This window comes from Paramisgurnus dabryanus, chromosome 5 (assembly GCF_030506205.2).
Source record: "Paramisgurnus dabryanus chromosome 5, PD_genome_1.1, whole genome shotgun sequence".
Classification (NCBI taxonomy): domain Eukaryota; kingdom Metazoa; phylum Chordata; class Actinopteri; order Cypriniformes; family Cobitidae; genus Paramisgurnus; species Paramisgurnus dabryanus.
Genome location: NC_133341.1, coordinates 48,163,596 through 48,179,681, shown reverse-complemented (window position 1 = coordinate 48,179,681; position 16,086 = coordinate 48,163,596). Strand labels below are relative to the sequence as shown.

General features: G+C 39.8%; 1 protein-coding gene across 7 annotated transcripts in view; it reads right to left on the bottom strand.

Moving 5' to 3' along the window:
• The window catches only part of mast4 (microtubule associated serine/threonine kinase family member 4), a 152,275-nt gene that overhangs the window by 89,226 nt on the left and 46,963 nt on the right, over positions 1-16,086 (bottom strand). Inside the window, exon 1 of one of the 7 annotated variants that reach the window (XM_065284561.2) lies at positions 2,045-2,164. The exons of 5 other annotated variants lie outside the window; for them this stretch is intronic. In XM_065284561.2, coding sequence (XP_065140633.2) covers positions 2,045-2,083 — 39 coding nt within the window. In that variant the 5' untranslated portion in view covers positions 2,084-2,164. Of the gene's footprint in view, positions 1-2,044; positions 2,165-16,086 lie in introns of those variants that run through there. One more of the 7 variants, XM_065284559.2, reaches the window with a different exon arrangement.

Below are 16,086 nucleotides of genomic sequence, written 5' to 3'. Positions count from 1 at the left end.
TGTAAACGATATACTAGCTGGGTTAATTGCAGCTTTTTCCAGTAACAGATAGAGCGACTGTACAGCTCAAGTGCTTCATGCCATTCATGACCAGTGGCGGAATTATATGTAAACAATACGAGACGGTGAAGCTGTTACTGTTACGATACTGGTAGAATATATAACGGCTATCAGCCAATCAGAACCTAGAACCAGAAATAATTGTTAAAAAAATAAATAAATAGGTCACACTATCTGTTCAGTGGGTATCTAACAGTTGCCCTGCATGAAGCTACCTTAATTTTCTTAAATTAGCATTAACCCATCTAAACCCTAATGCTGCGTTTACACCAACCGCGGTAGAGGTGAGAAGCGCGAGTGATTTCAATGTTAAGTCAATGTGAAGACGCGTTGACGCGCGTCAAGAGGTCCCACGGCCCGGAAAAGGCATTCGGCGTGGAAGACGCGTTTCCGCCTCTTTCGCGCGTGAAGCTCGCTGAGCGTTGTGCGCGGTACGCGCGAATGGTGCATTTTGCGAAATTCACGCGAATTTCGGATGACGCCAGGGTTGAAAAATTTGAACTTTGGCGGAATTCCGCGCCACGTTAACCAATCAGGAGCCTGCTTGCTGCTGTGGTGGCAGCCCCGCCCGGAGTCACTCATTCAACCAACGCTTGATATAGTATTGTCCATAAGCAGTCACCCGGAGCTATACGACACAATTTCTTATTTCTATAGAGGAGACAGGAATAAAAAGGACCTCGCTTGGAAGATTGTCAGTGAGGACATTGGGCAACCTGGTAATTGTAATACACTTCACTTTTGAGTCACGTGACGTTTATAGACCCGCGTCGTTTATTTTCCCCCTATAGTAATACAAATACCAAATACAAACTGGTAACTCTCTCGATAAATGCACAATCAACATCAGTCATCTTGCAAACAGACAACCGCATAGCCCCTCCCACAAGAAGCGGAGTTTGCCTCTGACGCGCGTCAAATGCTTGCTTTTTCCGCGCGTCTACTCCGCTCTACACGCGCGAATGCATCCAAGTTGTTCAAGCGGCAAACCACGCGCGTTAGACGCAATTTTGACGCCCAAAACGCGGATGGTGTAAACTCAGCATAACACTAACTGTCTGTGATGCCGTATCAATTAAGACAAACTCAATTGGGAACTTCCCTGACAATATAAAAAATTCATATAAAACATTGCAGTCAACACACCATCTCCAATTTAGGAGATCATAGCCCAAGGCTATACAGAGAGTGTGGCATGGCGCATTGTCATGCATTTGACAGACAAATGAAAAAGAGTCTGTCCGATACAAAATCATAAAGCAGTACTCTGAATCTTGTCCCCAGGCAAGCCATATTTTTTCTGCCATGAGCTACTGTGATGCTCTCAGAGATCACAAAGTGTCCTTTAGCTCAAATAAAACAGAGGTTAAAAGAGTATGACATGAAATATCAAGCAAAGTTATTGCCAATAAAATAAGATAAAATATAAACAAATCAATCAAAACAAATCACTCTTAAAATTGCTCTGCTCCAAGTTAACAATAATTGTAATTTTAAATATTAAATCTACACCATTGGCACTCATTCGGAACTTGCCATTCTAACTAAAGCCTAAATGAACTGGAAAAACTAACTGCGGCTCCTTTGCTACTAAATGCTTTAATATTAATTGTTTTGCCAGCAAAGTACAACTTCAATTAAGGTTTCATTATCATAATGAAGTCAACAGTCTAGCGCAGACACCACTTTAAGAAAGAATGCCTGTTGTGTTCAGTTTTGTTAAGTTGCTGACCATGTTTTACCAGAAAAGGTAAAGGCAGTTTTCTGACAATCGTTTTACAAATCAATACTAATTCCTGTACTTTGGAGGCCTTTCAGTGACAACTAAAACATCTTAGTGATGCACTTGGAGATGAAATGTCTAAGCATGCAGAGACACAAGCCTCTATTTTCTTATTCAACCCACACGTCAAGTGTTCCCACAGTAGCTACAAAACTCCAATGAAGCAAACGCCCCCGCTCGCCGTCGCTCCACGTTCCCTACCTGTAGCCCGCGTCTCCTCAGAATGCTGGACTCATCCATGCTGTAGAGGCAGAGCACACAGTCTATCCCTGTTTGTGCGTCCCTCGCCGCTGCTTATCCATACTGCACTGCACTGCCTCCACCAGAGCTCCGGCGATCCTACAGGCACGCTTCATCTGATCCGAGCTGCTGCTAAAGACTTACATCAGAACTTATCTGATTGGAAGGGGCCGGTCAGCTGACGTGTCACAGTTTCTCTCTTTGAACTTCAGGACAATGTGGGAGCATGTACGTGTTTGAAGAGGAGAAATGATGTGAGTGTAAAAGAGAGGGAGATTGTGAACACATGTTTGGTAACAGAGTGAGCGAGCGAGCGAGATGCAGGAGGGGCGAGTGAAGAGGTGGAGGTATAGACAACCAGCTCAAATTCAGTGTTAAATCCTACGGGGGGCCAACAATTTATTTCCCCCCTCCAAAGCAGGCACGTTCTTTGGAGCCCGGAGTGACCGCAAATGGGGAGAGAGAGGGCAGGAAATCCTGTCATGTATTGTTTTGCCACCACTAAACAATGCAGCTGGCATCCTGTGCGTGCGGTCACATTTGGTCAATAGCACTGGTGATGTGCTGGTTACGAGTATTGAGTCTATTTGTTTTTTGACCGGAGGTGCAGATAAGGAGTCTGGTGTGAAGGTCAGAAGGCTGGGCAGACAGCGGTCACAACCGGGAGAATTGAGTCTGATTTCGGGGCAGAAATTGGATAAAGGGAGGCACAATGAGAGAATGAGAGCACAGGAACACATAGGACTTCCTGTAATGGCTACTTTGAAAGCACTTCCTTCATTATTGTGATGAATTACAGCTGAAAAGAATCAGAAATTAGGCTTCTTTCCTCTCTAATATAAATTGTGCTCTATGCGAGTGTCACAAAACATGTTTATGATACTGTATTTCAAATAATAAGGTTTTCCCATACATACAAAATTAACTTGGTTTTTCAGCCAATGCACTGCAAAAGCCATTAAATTACCACAAAAGCGGTGCAAACCTTGCTGTAGAGCAGGGTTTATAACCCTATTTTAATTTTGGGGATAACCCCGCTTCTAAATTCAAGTGTGAAACGCTCCTTACCCTAGGGTTTAAAGCAGAGCTTAGAATGAAGATAACTCAGGGTTAAGTGCAGTGGGAAAAGCCTATAAATAATTTGTTGGGCATGTGAGAGTGCTGTGTGTCATCGCTTCCCAAACTATTTGAAAAAAAGCCACATGGACGCCAGTGTTGAGAGAGCACTTTACTTCCTGTTTTCTTTAAAACAATTGCATCCTAATGACGAAAGCGTGCTTGGCCTCCCCCCTTTTTTGCACATTTTAAAAAGATTTGCTTCACATTTGGATGGAAACTCAGCTACTGTCGCTCATTTGTCTTACTCCACTCCACCAAGTCTAACAGGGCATTCACACGGGGCGTAAGCGTTAGCGCTTCCCATTCACTTTTAATGGATGACGTCATTCGTTGCTGAATTGAATTGGTGGATCCGTCTGCGACGCGCCAGTGCCGTTGCTCGCACCAGAAGTTAAACATTTCTCAACTTTTCAAGCGAAAAATGCGTGTGTCAGCCAATCATATCGCCTTATGCAAAAAACCTAGGCAGAGCCAGCCAATTACGTTTATGGAAGAACGGAGCTTGTGTTGTGGCCACTGATTGGCCGTTGGGCACGCTTCAGACAAGCCTTCCATCAAGCTTTAATGCTTTCGCCCCTTGTGAATTCGCCGTAAATTAGTGAGTGACACTGTGATTGTAAACCAAGACCGCGTACGGCATCCGGAAGTGCAGTCTGCAAAATGCCTGCGCAGCATTACGCAAACATTATCGATTACTTTTCAAACTGTAATTATTAATTTATAGGGGGGGGAATTACATTGCGATATCAACTTATCGCACAGCACTACTTCTTGGTCTTCTGCTGTTCTTCTCAGTCTCTTCCTGTTTAAGTTGGTGTTTTTTTGGCTAGAATACACATCAAAGTAGACAAGGCTTTATGCATAATGTCAGAAGTCTGGCTACCTGATATTCCAGCCAGGTCTCACAAAATTTCGTTATAGAGTGACGTAATTTTTTTATTATTTTTCGTTGATATTATCACAAATTTCCGTGTTTTTTCACGATGGTATAACTAATTCCTGTTTTCGTGTGATTATCATGTTACTCAACTGTTTTTTCCTATTTTCTTACCATTGTCGCTTAGGTTTAGGGTTAGATTTACATAAACTTACATCCCTACCCAAACCCAACACTAATGCCGAGTTCAGACCGCATGATTTTCAAACAAGTTGGGTCACAGATATTTTCATATTGCGTTACTATCTGGGGTAGCATTCAGTTGCTGTTGTTTCACACTGCACAATGGATCGGCAACAGGGGGTTTCACACTACATGGCTTTACCATAGGAAGAATCGCCGACAACTTTGTCCCGGTCCGAAAACTAAGTTTCACAGCCAAACGCACGCGAGAAGTGACAAGGAAACAACGCGAGGTAGCGCGTTCAAGACCGGAGTTCTCGCGTTACACTGTGGATTATTATTATTAATGGTAGCCCGCAAAAAGCTTGCCATACAAATTGCATATGCACACATTTGAAGCAAAAAGAAAAAAAAAACAAGCCCTTTTCTTAACCAAATCCATGCTTGCTGATATTATGGGCTGTACCTTCATAACTCCTCCACGAACTTCCAGCTGCCCTGTATGTTGCTCTCTTATTGGCTGTAGGTCATCGCCGATGTTATTTTTAGTCAAAACACATTTCAAATGGCATATTTTTGTAATGCCGACAGGTCCAGATATTTAGCATGCCAGATATCTCACGTGTGTCAGCGACTCGTCTGCGATTCTCTCAGAACGCGTCTTGGATAATTCGCACCGTGTGATTGTCACTCGCGTGCACGAGCATCGATTTGCCTGTGATTTCGGGCATTTGTCTGCAATTTCTCAAAACCTTTCAGCGAGTCAAAATCAGGGCTAAAATCGTGCAGTCTGAACTCGGCGTAACCCTAACGCCAGGCGACATATAAAAAATGTATCAGAATAATATAAACCAATACATAAAGTGACATTCTAATGCAAGCCCCAAATCTAACCCTAAACCGAAGCGACAATGGTTTGAAAATAGGAAAAGGCAGTTGAGTAACCAATACGTGATAATCACATGAAAACAGTAATTCGTTATACGATCACGAAAAAAGGCGGAAATTTGTGATATCACGAAAAAAATAATCAAAAAGTTTACGTGACTATATCACAAAACCTTGGGAGACTGGGTAGGATATTCATCCCAGATGGTCTAGGTAGTTATCATTGTATACTCCTTTGTTTGGAGTAAAAAACACCCTGACAAGCTTTAACACCTACAGCATTTTAAAAACCAGCTATACAAACTTTAAATCAGTTATGACCTGGTTTTTCCAGTAGAGTGCCCCCAAAAACTAATTATTCCTTGAACCAGCTACATATTACAAGTCAATACAGTGTAATTTCATGGGAAGCTGTAGCGGCATTTTTAAAACATTCACTTCCCCATTTCTCAAGGAGTGTTACTGGGCAGTGCCTTCTTATTAAAATGTAGATAGGCAACTTTTAGCGACAGCTATCACGCCATTCCCAATTGTCAATTTCACAGTTGTGTATGTTTTTTACTCGCCTTCCGTCTCACGTTTTTTTCACCTTTCCACACACTCTCTCGCTCCAACACACTCACAAACCCTCAGCCTTCTTCGCTCATTCATTTCAATTCACCATGACTGCCCTGTGAATATTAAGTGGGTTCCCCCCAGTTTTCCTTGTTTTTCTGTCCAGGGTTGAACGAACCCAGATATGGAGTAGCACAAAGGAGATTGACAGCTACATGCAGGCGACATACAAGTTTCTAGAAGGTCAAATGTGTAAAAATGTAATAAACTCTTCTTCATTGTTCCTTCACCTCATCAACCAGCTTTCCTGCAGAGACGAGTGTTTCTTGGTGTAGGAATGATAAAAAGCATAATCTGACATTGCTATTTTAATTTCTTCTGACCTGAGGCGCAGCGGTTGGATTAAGAACGTCTCTTTTCTGTAGACGAACAATTGCAAAAGATTATCCCAAGAGAATTAGTCCCATTTCAGCAAGTACAGTGAACGGTGACAGAGAGCAATTACAACAACTCTTCTTTACAGTTTAAGCAATATAGACCTGACCAGTGCAATACAAGTACCAGTAATTTCTCTTTCAATGTTGGGAAAGCTCCCTGTGGTGGGATATAAATGCAAACGGCGAACTTTCTCAGTCCCAAATGTATTCAAGGAAACTGTTTTCGATTACAACGGTTTCAAGTCACGTATAGGAATTCAAAGAGGAATTGTCTAGGAGCAACTTCATTGACAAAAAGCAAAAGCGCATGTCATAGCTCTTATTTCCCGCAGACTTGCAGGAAACAAATTCAATGACAAACATATGAGCCAGCCTCTGCGGGCATCCGCTTAACGTGATTTACCCAAGGAGGCTGTGTTCCTGGATCAACATCCTTGATGGAATACTGCACTACATAAATTAGACATTAAAGTCAGGGCTAGGATTGGATATTAGGTTAGGTTTAGACTAGGATTAAGGGCTTGAAACATTCTTTTAATCTTTTTTTTAAGTTTAAGGCACAGATTTAATTACAGCTTGTGCCAGCGAAAACCATCATTTTGTCGTTAAATAACGACTGTCAGGATTTACTAAAGACGCGCAGTGGATAATTAGCGCTGAACAGGTGTGGTCTAGTTATTTTTGCGACCCACTTTGTTGCATACGCATTTCAAGGAGTTTACCTTTTAGACGCAAAATATATGGGAGGAGAGTATTTAAATGATTCATGCAATGCCATATACTAATGTTTGCACATGTGATATTACTGGAATGTGTGCCATTATATAACGCAGAAAAAGTATTACAGCTTATCTTAAATCATTTTGTGCTTGAAATGGCTGCAATTGTTGCTTAAAGAAGAGACATCACAGAGATCAGAGAGCGCATGGTACAAGGCAGGCGTTTTTTTTACGTAAGATTTTATTTGGAATGCCACAGGAACAAAAATATTGTGTGTCATGTTATTTTTTATTTGCTGGAGAAAACATATTGTTTCTTGTTACCATTATTTTTTTGTCCTTTTTCAGTGTACTATGGCTTCGTTAGTTGGGATTTCACACCCCAAAATATTAGGGATGTCCGTGGTGCTGAACTCAAGAGCATCAGGCGTTAGTCGATCACCCGCACCTCATCAGCTCTGCTTAGTTGCGACCCTGAACTCATTTGCGTTGCTCTTAGTAGATTGTGTTGGGGAAAGGGCTGGGGGAAAAAGATTTACAGACTTTAAACGATCTTCAATTTAACAAATCAATACAGATTCCGGAAATCCCTGAATCGATTCTTATTGTGCATTCTTTACTTCGGGAAGGGCTCGTAAGGAGTGCCCAATGGTCCGGGGCAAGGGTAGGGCTGGGGGGAAAGATTCACAGATTTTTATCAATCTTAAGTTTAACAAATCAATACAGTTTCTGGAAATCCCTGAATCGATTCTTAATGTGCATTCTTTTCTTCTAAAGAGTGCCCAATGGCCCGGGGCAAGTGAGAATAATGCTCAGGACAGTTGACAGAACTGTAATTTGCCTGCATGGGCCAGTTTGTCATTTGCAGGTTTGAGGCCTTGTCAATTAAATTTTTTAAGCAAAGACGGCACGAAACAAATTTTAATGCGCTACCCACGCACTGATTTAGAAGTTTTGTGTGTGCACATCTGAAACATGCAACCGACAAGCCACATCTCAAGGCTTTAGACAGAGCTGGGTTCATGTTTCCTTGCACTTGAACGGACATTTTTTACCAAAAAAAATTGAATTGAAAAATTTAATCAGACCAAGAAATGTCTATCCAAAAATATTTTTTATTCTTTCATATGCAAAAAGTGAAAAGGTTACTACATTGCAAAGTGTATAATAAACAAACGTTTGAGCCCATGCTTTCTTCAGTGCTTTCTTCAGAGCCACAATTTATTGGACTCAACAAACTTTTTTGTTCTACCCACCTGAGCAAATCTTTTGTCAGTTTTAAGCACATTCTACATCTACTTGATTGCAAAGTTATTGATAACGAAACTTTTTTGTACTGAATCTAAACCGTATATAAAAAAAGAATTAAATTGACTGCCACATTGCACGGCCCTATTAACTCTTTCACTGCCATTGATGAGATATCTCGTCAATTAAGAGAAAACGCTTCCCCGCCAATGACGAGATTTTCCGTCTTTCCGCAATACCGCCCTTCCGCAACTTTTTTAACCCGGAAGTATTGCCATATGGCAAGCGGCTGCATGTCCGTGTCTGTTTTAAAGATCGCTCTGAATGGAATCTCTATGAAAAGTCCGTCACAAAAATTGAATTATCTCTGCTTTTTGCTCAAAAAGTTGGTGTTTTTGCAGAAACCTACCCCCTTTTAAAAAGCTGATTACTTTTTTTTTTGTTTGAAAGCAGAGGGTCTATTGTATGTTTATATATTTAAAGAAGAACATTTTCTGGAAGGCATTAAACTTTGGTGAAAATCATAAAAAACGCTGGCGCTGGCTGGCAACTTTTAAAAAAAAACGCTGGCGGTGAAAGAGTTAAGGGGTACAGAAATATTTTTGATGCCAGAAAACATTTTACTTTGATAAACGATGTAATGCATGTGCATCCTGTCCTATACACATTAAAAAATTAAGCCTGTCAGCAGATGTCTGAGCCCAGGTAAGCATGATGATGATGATGATGAAGATGAAAAAAGCAGTCACTACTGATTCACACTGAGGTCACTGCAGGTGAGGAATAGGACATTGGCCAATGGTCATAAAAAAGAGGTGAAAGATTTTGGGGATCTTAGTGGTTGGGTGACTTGAGAGGCTCCAGAGAGACCAAAGTAGGAGTGAGGGATAGAGGAAGGGAGGTAGAGTGGAAACTATCTTCATAGGTGAGAGCAGAGGGCCTGTGGTGAAGGCTGATTAAGTGACCTCAGAGGTCGAGCTCTGTTCTAGCCTATCTGAGCCTCTAAGGGGCATTGGGATCTAAGTCAAGGGTCCTGCAGAGACCAAACACAGAGAGAGAGTGTGAGAGAGAGAGAGAGAGAGACCTGAAACCATTACAACCACACTATCTCACCAGGTCTGATACAGGATCCTTTAACTGGCACATCAAACAAACCTGATGGCAACCACAGAACAACTGTGGTATCAGCATCATATTGGAGAACACAATGATGTCATGGAATGAAAAAAACAAAACCTTAAACAACATATTAACCAAGATGTGCCAACTTGTCAAAATGCATACATTCCAAATATATCTCAGCGACTTATAGTAATTTGAAGGTTGGAAAATATGACGAACAATGTCATATTTCACTTGATGGTTAATGCAGTGATATTTCAGCAGAAAACCATTTTAGAATAGAACGGGCCAGTGAGTCAAGAGTTCAACATCCCAACTGCTCCCACTTCATCAGAAAGACAGCTCCCATTTAGCTTCTGTCTCTCTCTCTCTGTGTACACACTGACATGCAGTAGGCCTGTAACTCAATTCAAGTTTACTAAAGGCATTCACCTCTCATAACCCTCCTGAGATGATTTTGAAGGTCAAAAAAATCAGATATACGTACCAGTGGAAATTGTAACAGGAAAGGACAGAGATATTGAAAACGGGTTTTGCCCGGGTTATTTAAGTTCATACGTTAAACCTGTTGAAATTAAACAAGTCGACTAGTGGTCAATGATACTCTTGGCCAATGAAGTGTGTTTTAACTAAACTTAAACATGGCAAATAATTAGCAAACCTGTATATTAGGCTATAAGGTTACTATTACAAGGTTTTATTTGGTTTACTCAAACATTGCACACAAATGTATTTTATACCAGTAGACTTTGGAGTTAAAGCAGGTATTGACAAATGCAGACATCTCAAAGTATTATCTCATTAATTAGCTCTGTCAATATTTCATTATTCACAGCAGAAATTGTGACATGGCCTTGTGTAACAACCTCAAAAGCAATTTAATGATTTCATGAAAGGCTGCATGTGCTGCATAGTGACGGAGATGTCTATTAACATCTCTGTCAAGAACAACTATTTAAGTTTCATGCACTTTAGTTTACAAATTAGTATGTTAACAACTTTGAAAGCTCATCTTAGGAGATGCTATGATTTAAGATGACTTTATTTTCATGTTTCTGTCAACACAACAGCACCAGACTTTTTGGGCAAAGGAAGCGACCCATTTAATCAGCTTCGATAAGAACATCAGAAATGGAAAAATTTAAAACTACACTGAAATACAGGGTTCAAAGGTTTAAGGATTTAAAATGGACCTCCTTGTAATTTAAAACTTAGAAGCTGTTTACTCGGATCGCAAGTGGAAGACGTTAATGCCAGGTGTAAACGCTGTTCAAAACTTTTTGAGCTCGTCCACTTTCGACCACTTTCAACCACATTCAGAGGTAGTCGAAACACCTTTCGATGGGATTGCTTTTGTAGTGTAAACGCACATGTGGTTGAATGAGTTTGAACAGCCACAAGCGACTGCCTTCCCTCCACCCATTTATCCAATCTGAGGTACTAAACACAAGTTTTACGTCTTTTCTGTCTTATGGCGCGAACTCGCGGTGAACACCGCTATTTTAAGCCTTTCATTGATAAAACTAAAATGGCTAATCTCAGTAGTTTCGTTTTGAAAGCGTCTGAAAGTTGCGCGATTCTATTTCATCAATTGCGCTGAAATATCAGAGAAAGGTCTAACATATACATGTACAAAACACTGTGCAGCATGTTTACTTACAACACAAGCAGTGGACTCCGACATAATATTAGTTTGCGTCCATATAAACTCATAATTACTCCCACTCGCGTTTGAATGACAGCAGAGAGACTGGCCCACCGTCTCACAGACCACCCCCTCACAGTATTCAGGACAGAAGCGGTCGAAAGTGGACAAAAGAGATGGATTTAAATACCAGGTGTAAACGTAATGTGTCTCTCTCGTCCACTTGTGATCTGATCGATGAAAACACATCTTAATACCAAGTGTAAACAGCAAGAGACTGTCCCCCAAAAAGAACGACCTCATAGTTTGTTTGTACAAGCAGCTGATTACGGCATATTGTTACATGTTAGGGATACGAGCCCTCTAACAGCAAGCAGGTTATTAAAACATGTGGTTACGTTTCAAGGTTGTCTGCCTTATGAGTCAGATTAGACGCATTTATTTTCTGCATTAGTAAAATCAAAAATGATTTCATAAACAATTAAAAGTCTTAAAAACATTTTGGAGCATCTAACCCTTAGCTTAAACCCAACCACACCTAAACGCAACATGTAAGTAAAAGTATAATCACTGTTTTTTATTGCATAAATTGACCAATAAACAACAGTATAAAAGTATTAAAACAACTTGTGTTGCAAACCTTGCGAACTGAAGCCATACGATCACTTTACATACAGAACTATTTAATAGAAGAACCATTAATATATTAAGTTTCACCTGCTGCCACTAGAGGCACTAATTTAGTAAATATGCATCTTTGGGCCATATTTGGAAAGTTGACAAACAACTTAATCTTATGGGTTGGTTGATAGGTTGGAAACTAATGATATTACGTTGGAAATACTAAATAAAATAAAAAAGAATAAATTTGCTTTTTATCACAATGCAAGGCTGGAATTTAGGTATGCTAGGAATTCAGAGTTCTAAAATGGTTGCTTACATACTATAATTATAAAAAAAAAAAAGATTATTAAATGTCTTCTTTATAATATAAACATCAAATGTAATCTTTCTGTTCTAAAGATATAGCACAATAAATAAAAACTGTAACAGATCTGGTCTTAGCCGTGGTTAGCGGTTTTATATCTGTTAAGACAAAAGTTGTCATTTAAACAACAGCTACTAGCCAACTTTAAAAAATATTGGAACATTCTTTTGTAAAACAATATATATTCCAATCCAGTTTTTATTTTGTTTTTTGACAAAGTAAAATGGTTAAGGTGTGCTAAGGTGGACTACAAATAAATCAAAGTCCACTTTATCTACAGTCCAGGTACAAGGTCAAGTTGGGTCAAGAGAAATAGCTTGGAGTTTGGTTGTTTTAAAGTGGACTCAGCAAGCTCTTTGTTATGACAGAAGCGTGCAAGTGTTTTGGGAGTAAAAAGTCATTGCTGTTTAATATAAGAGGTGATTAGTTATTATACTCCTATTTATACATTTAGATATCTACAGTAGGCGACAGCAATATGACGCACTGTAGATAATATGGTATATCTTTAAAATTAAATTAACAAAACAATATAAAAAACAATACTGTTAAGTTTTTAATGACTTTGTTATGATTTTTATTATTTTTAAGCTCTACTGGCTGGTCAAATACAATTTGTAGCATTCAACAATGTAAATCAAATGCAATAATGAAACAGACTATCCTTCATCTCTTTGTTTCTAAGAATGCAGCCAGAAACAAAAGAGACTGCTATCAGTGAAGGACATCTCTGGCCACAATAATGAAGAGACACTCGCGGCCACAAAGCCTCGACATCAGGATTATGACGTCTTATCTCCATGTCTGGCCAAGAGGAACTGTATTGATTTTCTGTCAAAGTTCATCACGCTCGGAACACACAAGATACCAACTGTAGCTGGTTGAATTTTTACACTGATGCAAGATCAAATATTAAGCTTTCTTATAATGGAACGGGTTAGGATTTGTCTAGCTCCAACTGGTGCAAAATCGGTATGAAAACTCAATAGCTCCATATGATGGTCTGTAATTCATGCTGAAGGGCGTAACATCATAGATTGGGGTTGAGGACATGGCAAATCCAGCTGAGGTCAGAGCTAAAGTTTTTGAAGATTTGGCACTGCTACTGCAGAAAGACAAAGAATAAAGTGGTAGAATACGCCGTTATCAAGCACAGATGGTTAAATGCTGATTGTGTCTATTAGAAATCACAGACCAGTTCATCTTGGATTCAAGCCAGCAGAAAACAGTTGTGAGAACAGAGCCATCAGAAACCTCAAGTTCGGTAATGTTCTCAAAATAAATGTGCTTTAAACATTTCTACCTTTACAAAAAGTACATTGTACTGTTGTACTCAATACGAATGCGTGTAAATTTTATTTATACAGTAAAGATTGTGAAGTGTTTTATTTTCATTACTTTTAACAGACATAAGCATTAAATAAAGGCATATTAAATTTCTCTTTGCAGAAGAAATATTTGTTGTGCTTATTAATTTGATTCTCTATTTAAAAAAATTATCTAATTACTGCAAGTAATATAACAACAACAACATCTGTGGTATTACTATATCTAGAAAGATTTTTAACAATTACAGTCATCAAAGAGCTTGCATATCAGCTTGAAGAATTGATATCGGCATTGGAATCGGCCGATCACGAAGAAAACAAATCGGTAGTCGGTATCGGCTGCAAAAATCCTGATCAGCGCATCCCTAGTTCTTGCTTATGGTTAAGAAATTATATAAGATGCATATGTGTGCACTTACTATATATCAATATCTCAACATAGCTCAAAGACGACTTGGATGAAAATGGATGAAAATCTCCTCTGGGGAGTGCTTGAATTCCAATGACTCACTGCAAGTTCCGCAGTGTCATAATGAATAAATAATCCCTTTGTAGTCGTCATTTGTATTCTACCCCGTGAGACTACTGCTGGATAGTAATAAAAACAGCAATTGCCCTGAGCGGCCCTGTCAATAGAGCACAGAGTTGATTCAAAATCTCACTAATAAATTGCATAATTCATCAGTTTCAGATATGACACGTAGGTCTACTGTGAAGATTTGATTTATGGCACACAAACCCCCCTAGTGAAGCTCTTGGAGAAATGAAAGAAGGCCTGTACAGTTTCATCATGGGCTGGGAAAGTATTTATTTATAGGCATTGTCGTCCTCCGGATGAGACGTTAACCGAGGTCCTGACTCTCTGTGGCCATTAAAAATCCCAGGATGGGATCCTTCAAAAAAAAAGAGCTGGGGGTACCCCAGCATCCTGGCCAAAAGTGCCTATAGGCCTTCTTCATATTATGTCATATTCTTCACATAGTGTCCTCTACACCAATATGCAAGTGTATGGTGAGCATTCTGGTGCAGTATGGCTGAAGTCGCATCATCCAGGTGAATGCTGCACATTGGTGGTGGTTGAGAAGAATTCCCCTTTCCATCCCACACATTGACTTTACTTGGGCATGCCGCTCAGGTATATTAACCATCACCCAAGTATATCTGGCATCAAATTTGTTCCTTTTTTGTTCTTCCATTATAATGACAGTCTTTAATAATGACATTTTGCATGCAAGCACGTCGTGTCTCCCCCGCTTGAGTTCGGTGTGCGTTTGCATGCTCTCTGTCTCTCAATGAATTGGGTGCAATGCGAAGCAAGCTCTGTGTCACGTTGTATCCTTCCATGTTTCTGAACTTGAGCAGAGTTTTACCATTAGAGTTCTTCACGGTGGACCTGGGACCCCTACAGTTCTGGTTTATATTTTAAATGGTCAGTCGGGTCCGGGTCGGTCCTAGTTTAATTACTTCAGGTCCCAAGTCTGATTAATATTGTGTGTAAAACCCGAGTCGATCATAGAACAGCCGTGAGCCCTAAAGCTCATGTGTAGTTTCAGCAGCCTCTGGTTTCTATGGTGATAACAACTGGTTCTTGATTAAAGGTCCCGACCACATGCTGCATTTTCTTTCTCCCAATTTTTATAACATTATTATTAATAAACCATATCTTTTCTAAAATCTAAAAAGTTTGCACAGAGATGGTAGCAAAAAACAATGCTAATGTCAAGTCCATTGCACTGAACAAGCTAAGCTTAAGCTGTCTCAAGATATAAAAAATGCAAAGCTGTCATGTAAAGTCACCCGACACTCGGACAGCAAGTAGACTTTTGAATCTGAAATAATGAGTGGATTAACCTGTATTTAATCGCCAAGAGAGAAATAGAAAGAGAGGCACTGTTAACTACAGATCGGCTGCCAAACCTTCCTTTACATAGCGGTGATCTTGTCTTTAGGAAACCAAAACATTTGTTATTTTCAATAGTTCAGATTAGCCACTAGTTAGACCATTGCAAACTCTTACAAACAGAGACCGGAAGTTAAGTTCAGACTAGGGATGCTCCGATCGATCAGCCGCCGATCGTAATCGGCCGATAACGGCATTAAATGACGCGATCGGCACTCGCTAAATTTGCCGATCTCATGAGCCGATCTTTCTGTTTACTTTTGTCATCATAGCGTTCCTGATGCGGCTGCAATTAGAGACAATTTTAGACAGTGCGAGCATTTTGTAACCCGTTGCTCATGTGTGACGTGCAGATTTGGATTTCTCTCTCTGCCTTTACAGAGATATGCGTATTTTCTATGAGAATGCGCTCCGGTCCTCAGCGCGATGCGTCTTCACATCCCTATCACACAGCGTATACAACACATATCTATCGCGGACAATTGCATCCTCATGCCGAAAGTTTATTACTTGCATTCGTTTTAAAGTTTTGAAGGTTTAAACTTCCATTTCCTCACAGCTGCTCTTGTTTGCGGACACCCGCCGCACCCATACACAGCAGCCGGTCATCAGTGCACGTGAAGAGAACAATCTCTCTCACGTCTTAAAGCAACAGTAACCTAATTCATCTCTCAATAAAATTACTCTCTGCTCATCAGTGAAGAACTGTTGTACTTCATACGAATGCGTGTATATTTAAATCATACAATAAAGACTGTGAAGTGTTTTATTTTAATTACTTTTAACAAACATAAACCTTTTTAAAGGCATATTACATTTCTCTTTGCATGAAGAAATATTTGTTGTGCTTATTTATTTGATTCTCTATTAAAACAATAATATACCTAATTAGGGGTCAAGCCCCGAAGGGGCGAAGACCCCTATTGTATTTGTTAGTTTTCTTATTATTATTATTATTCTTCTTCTTCTTCTTCTTCTTCTTCTTCTTCTTCTT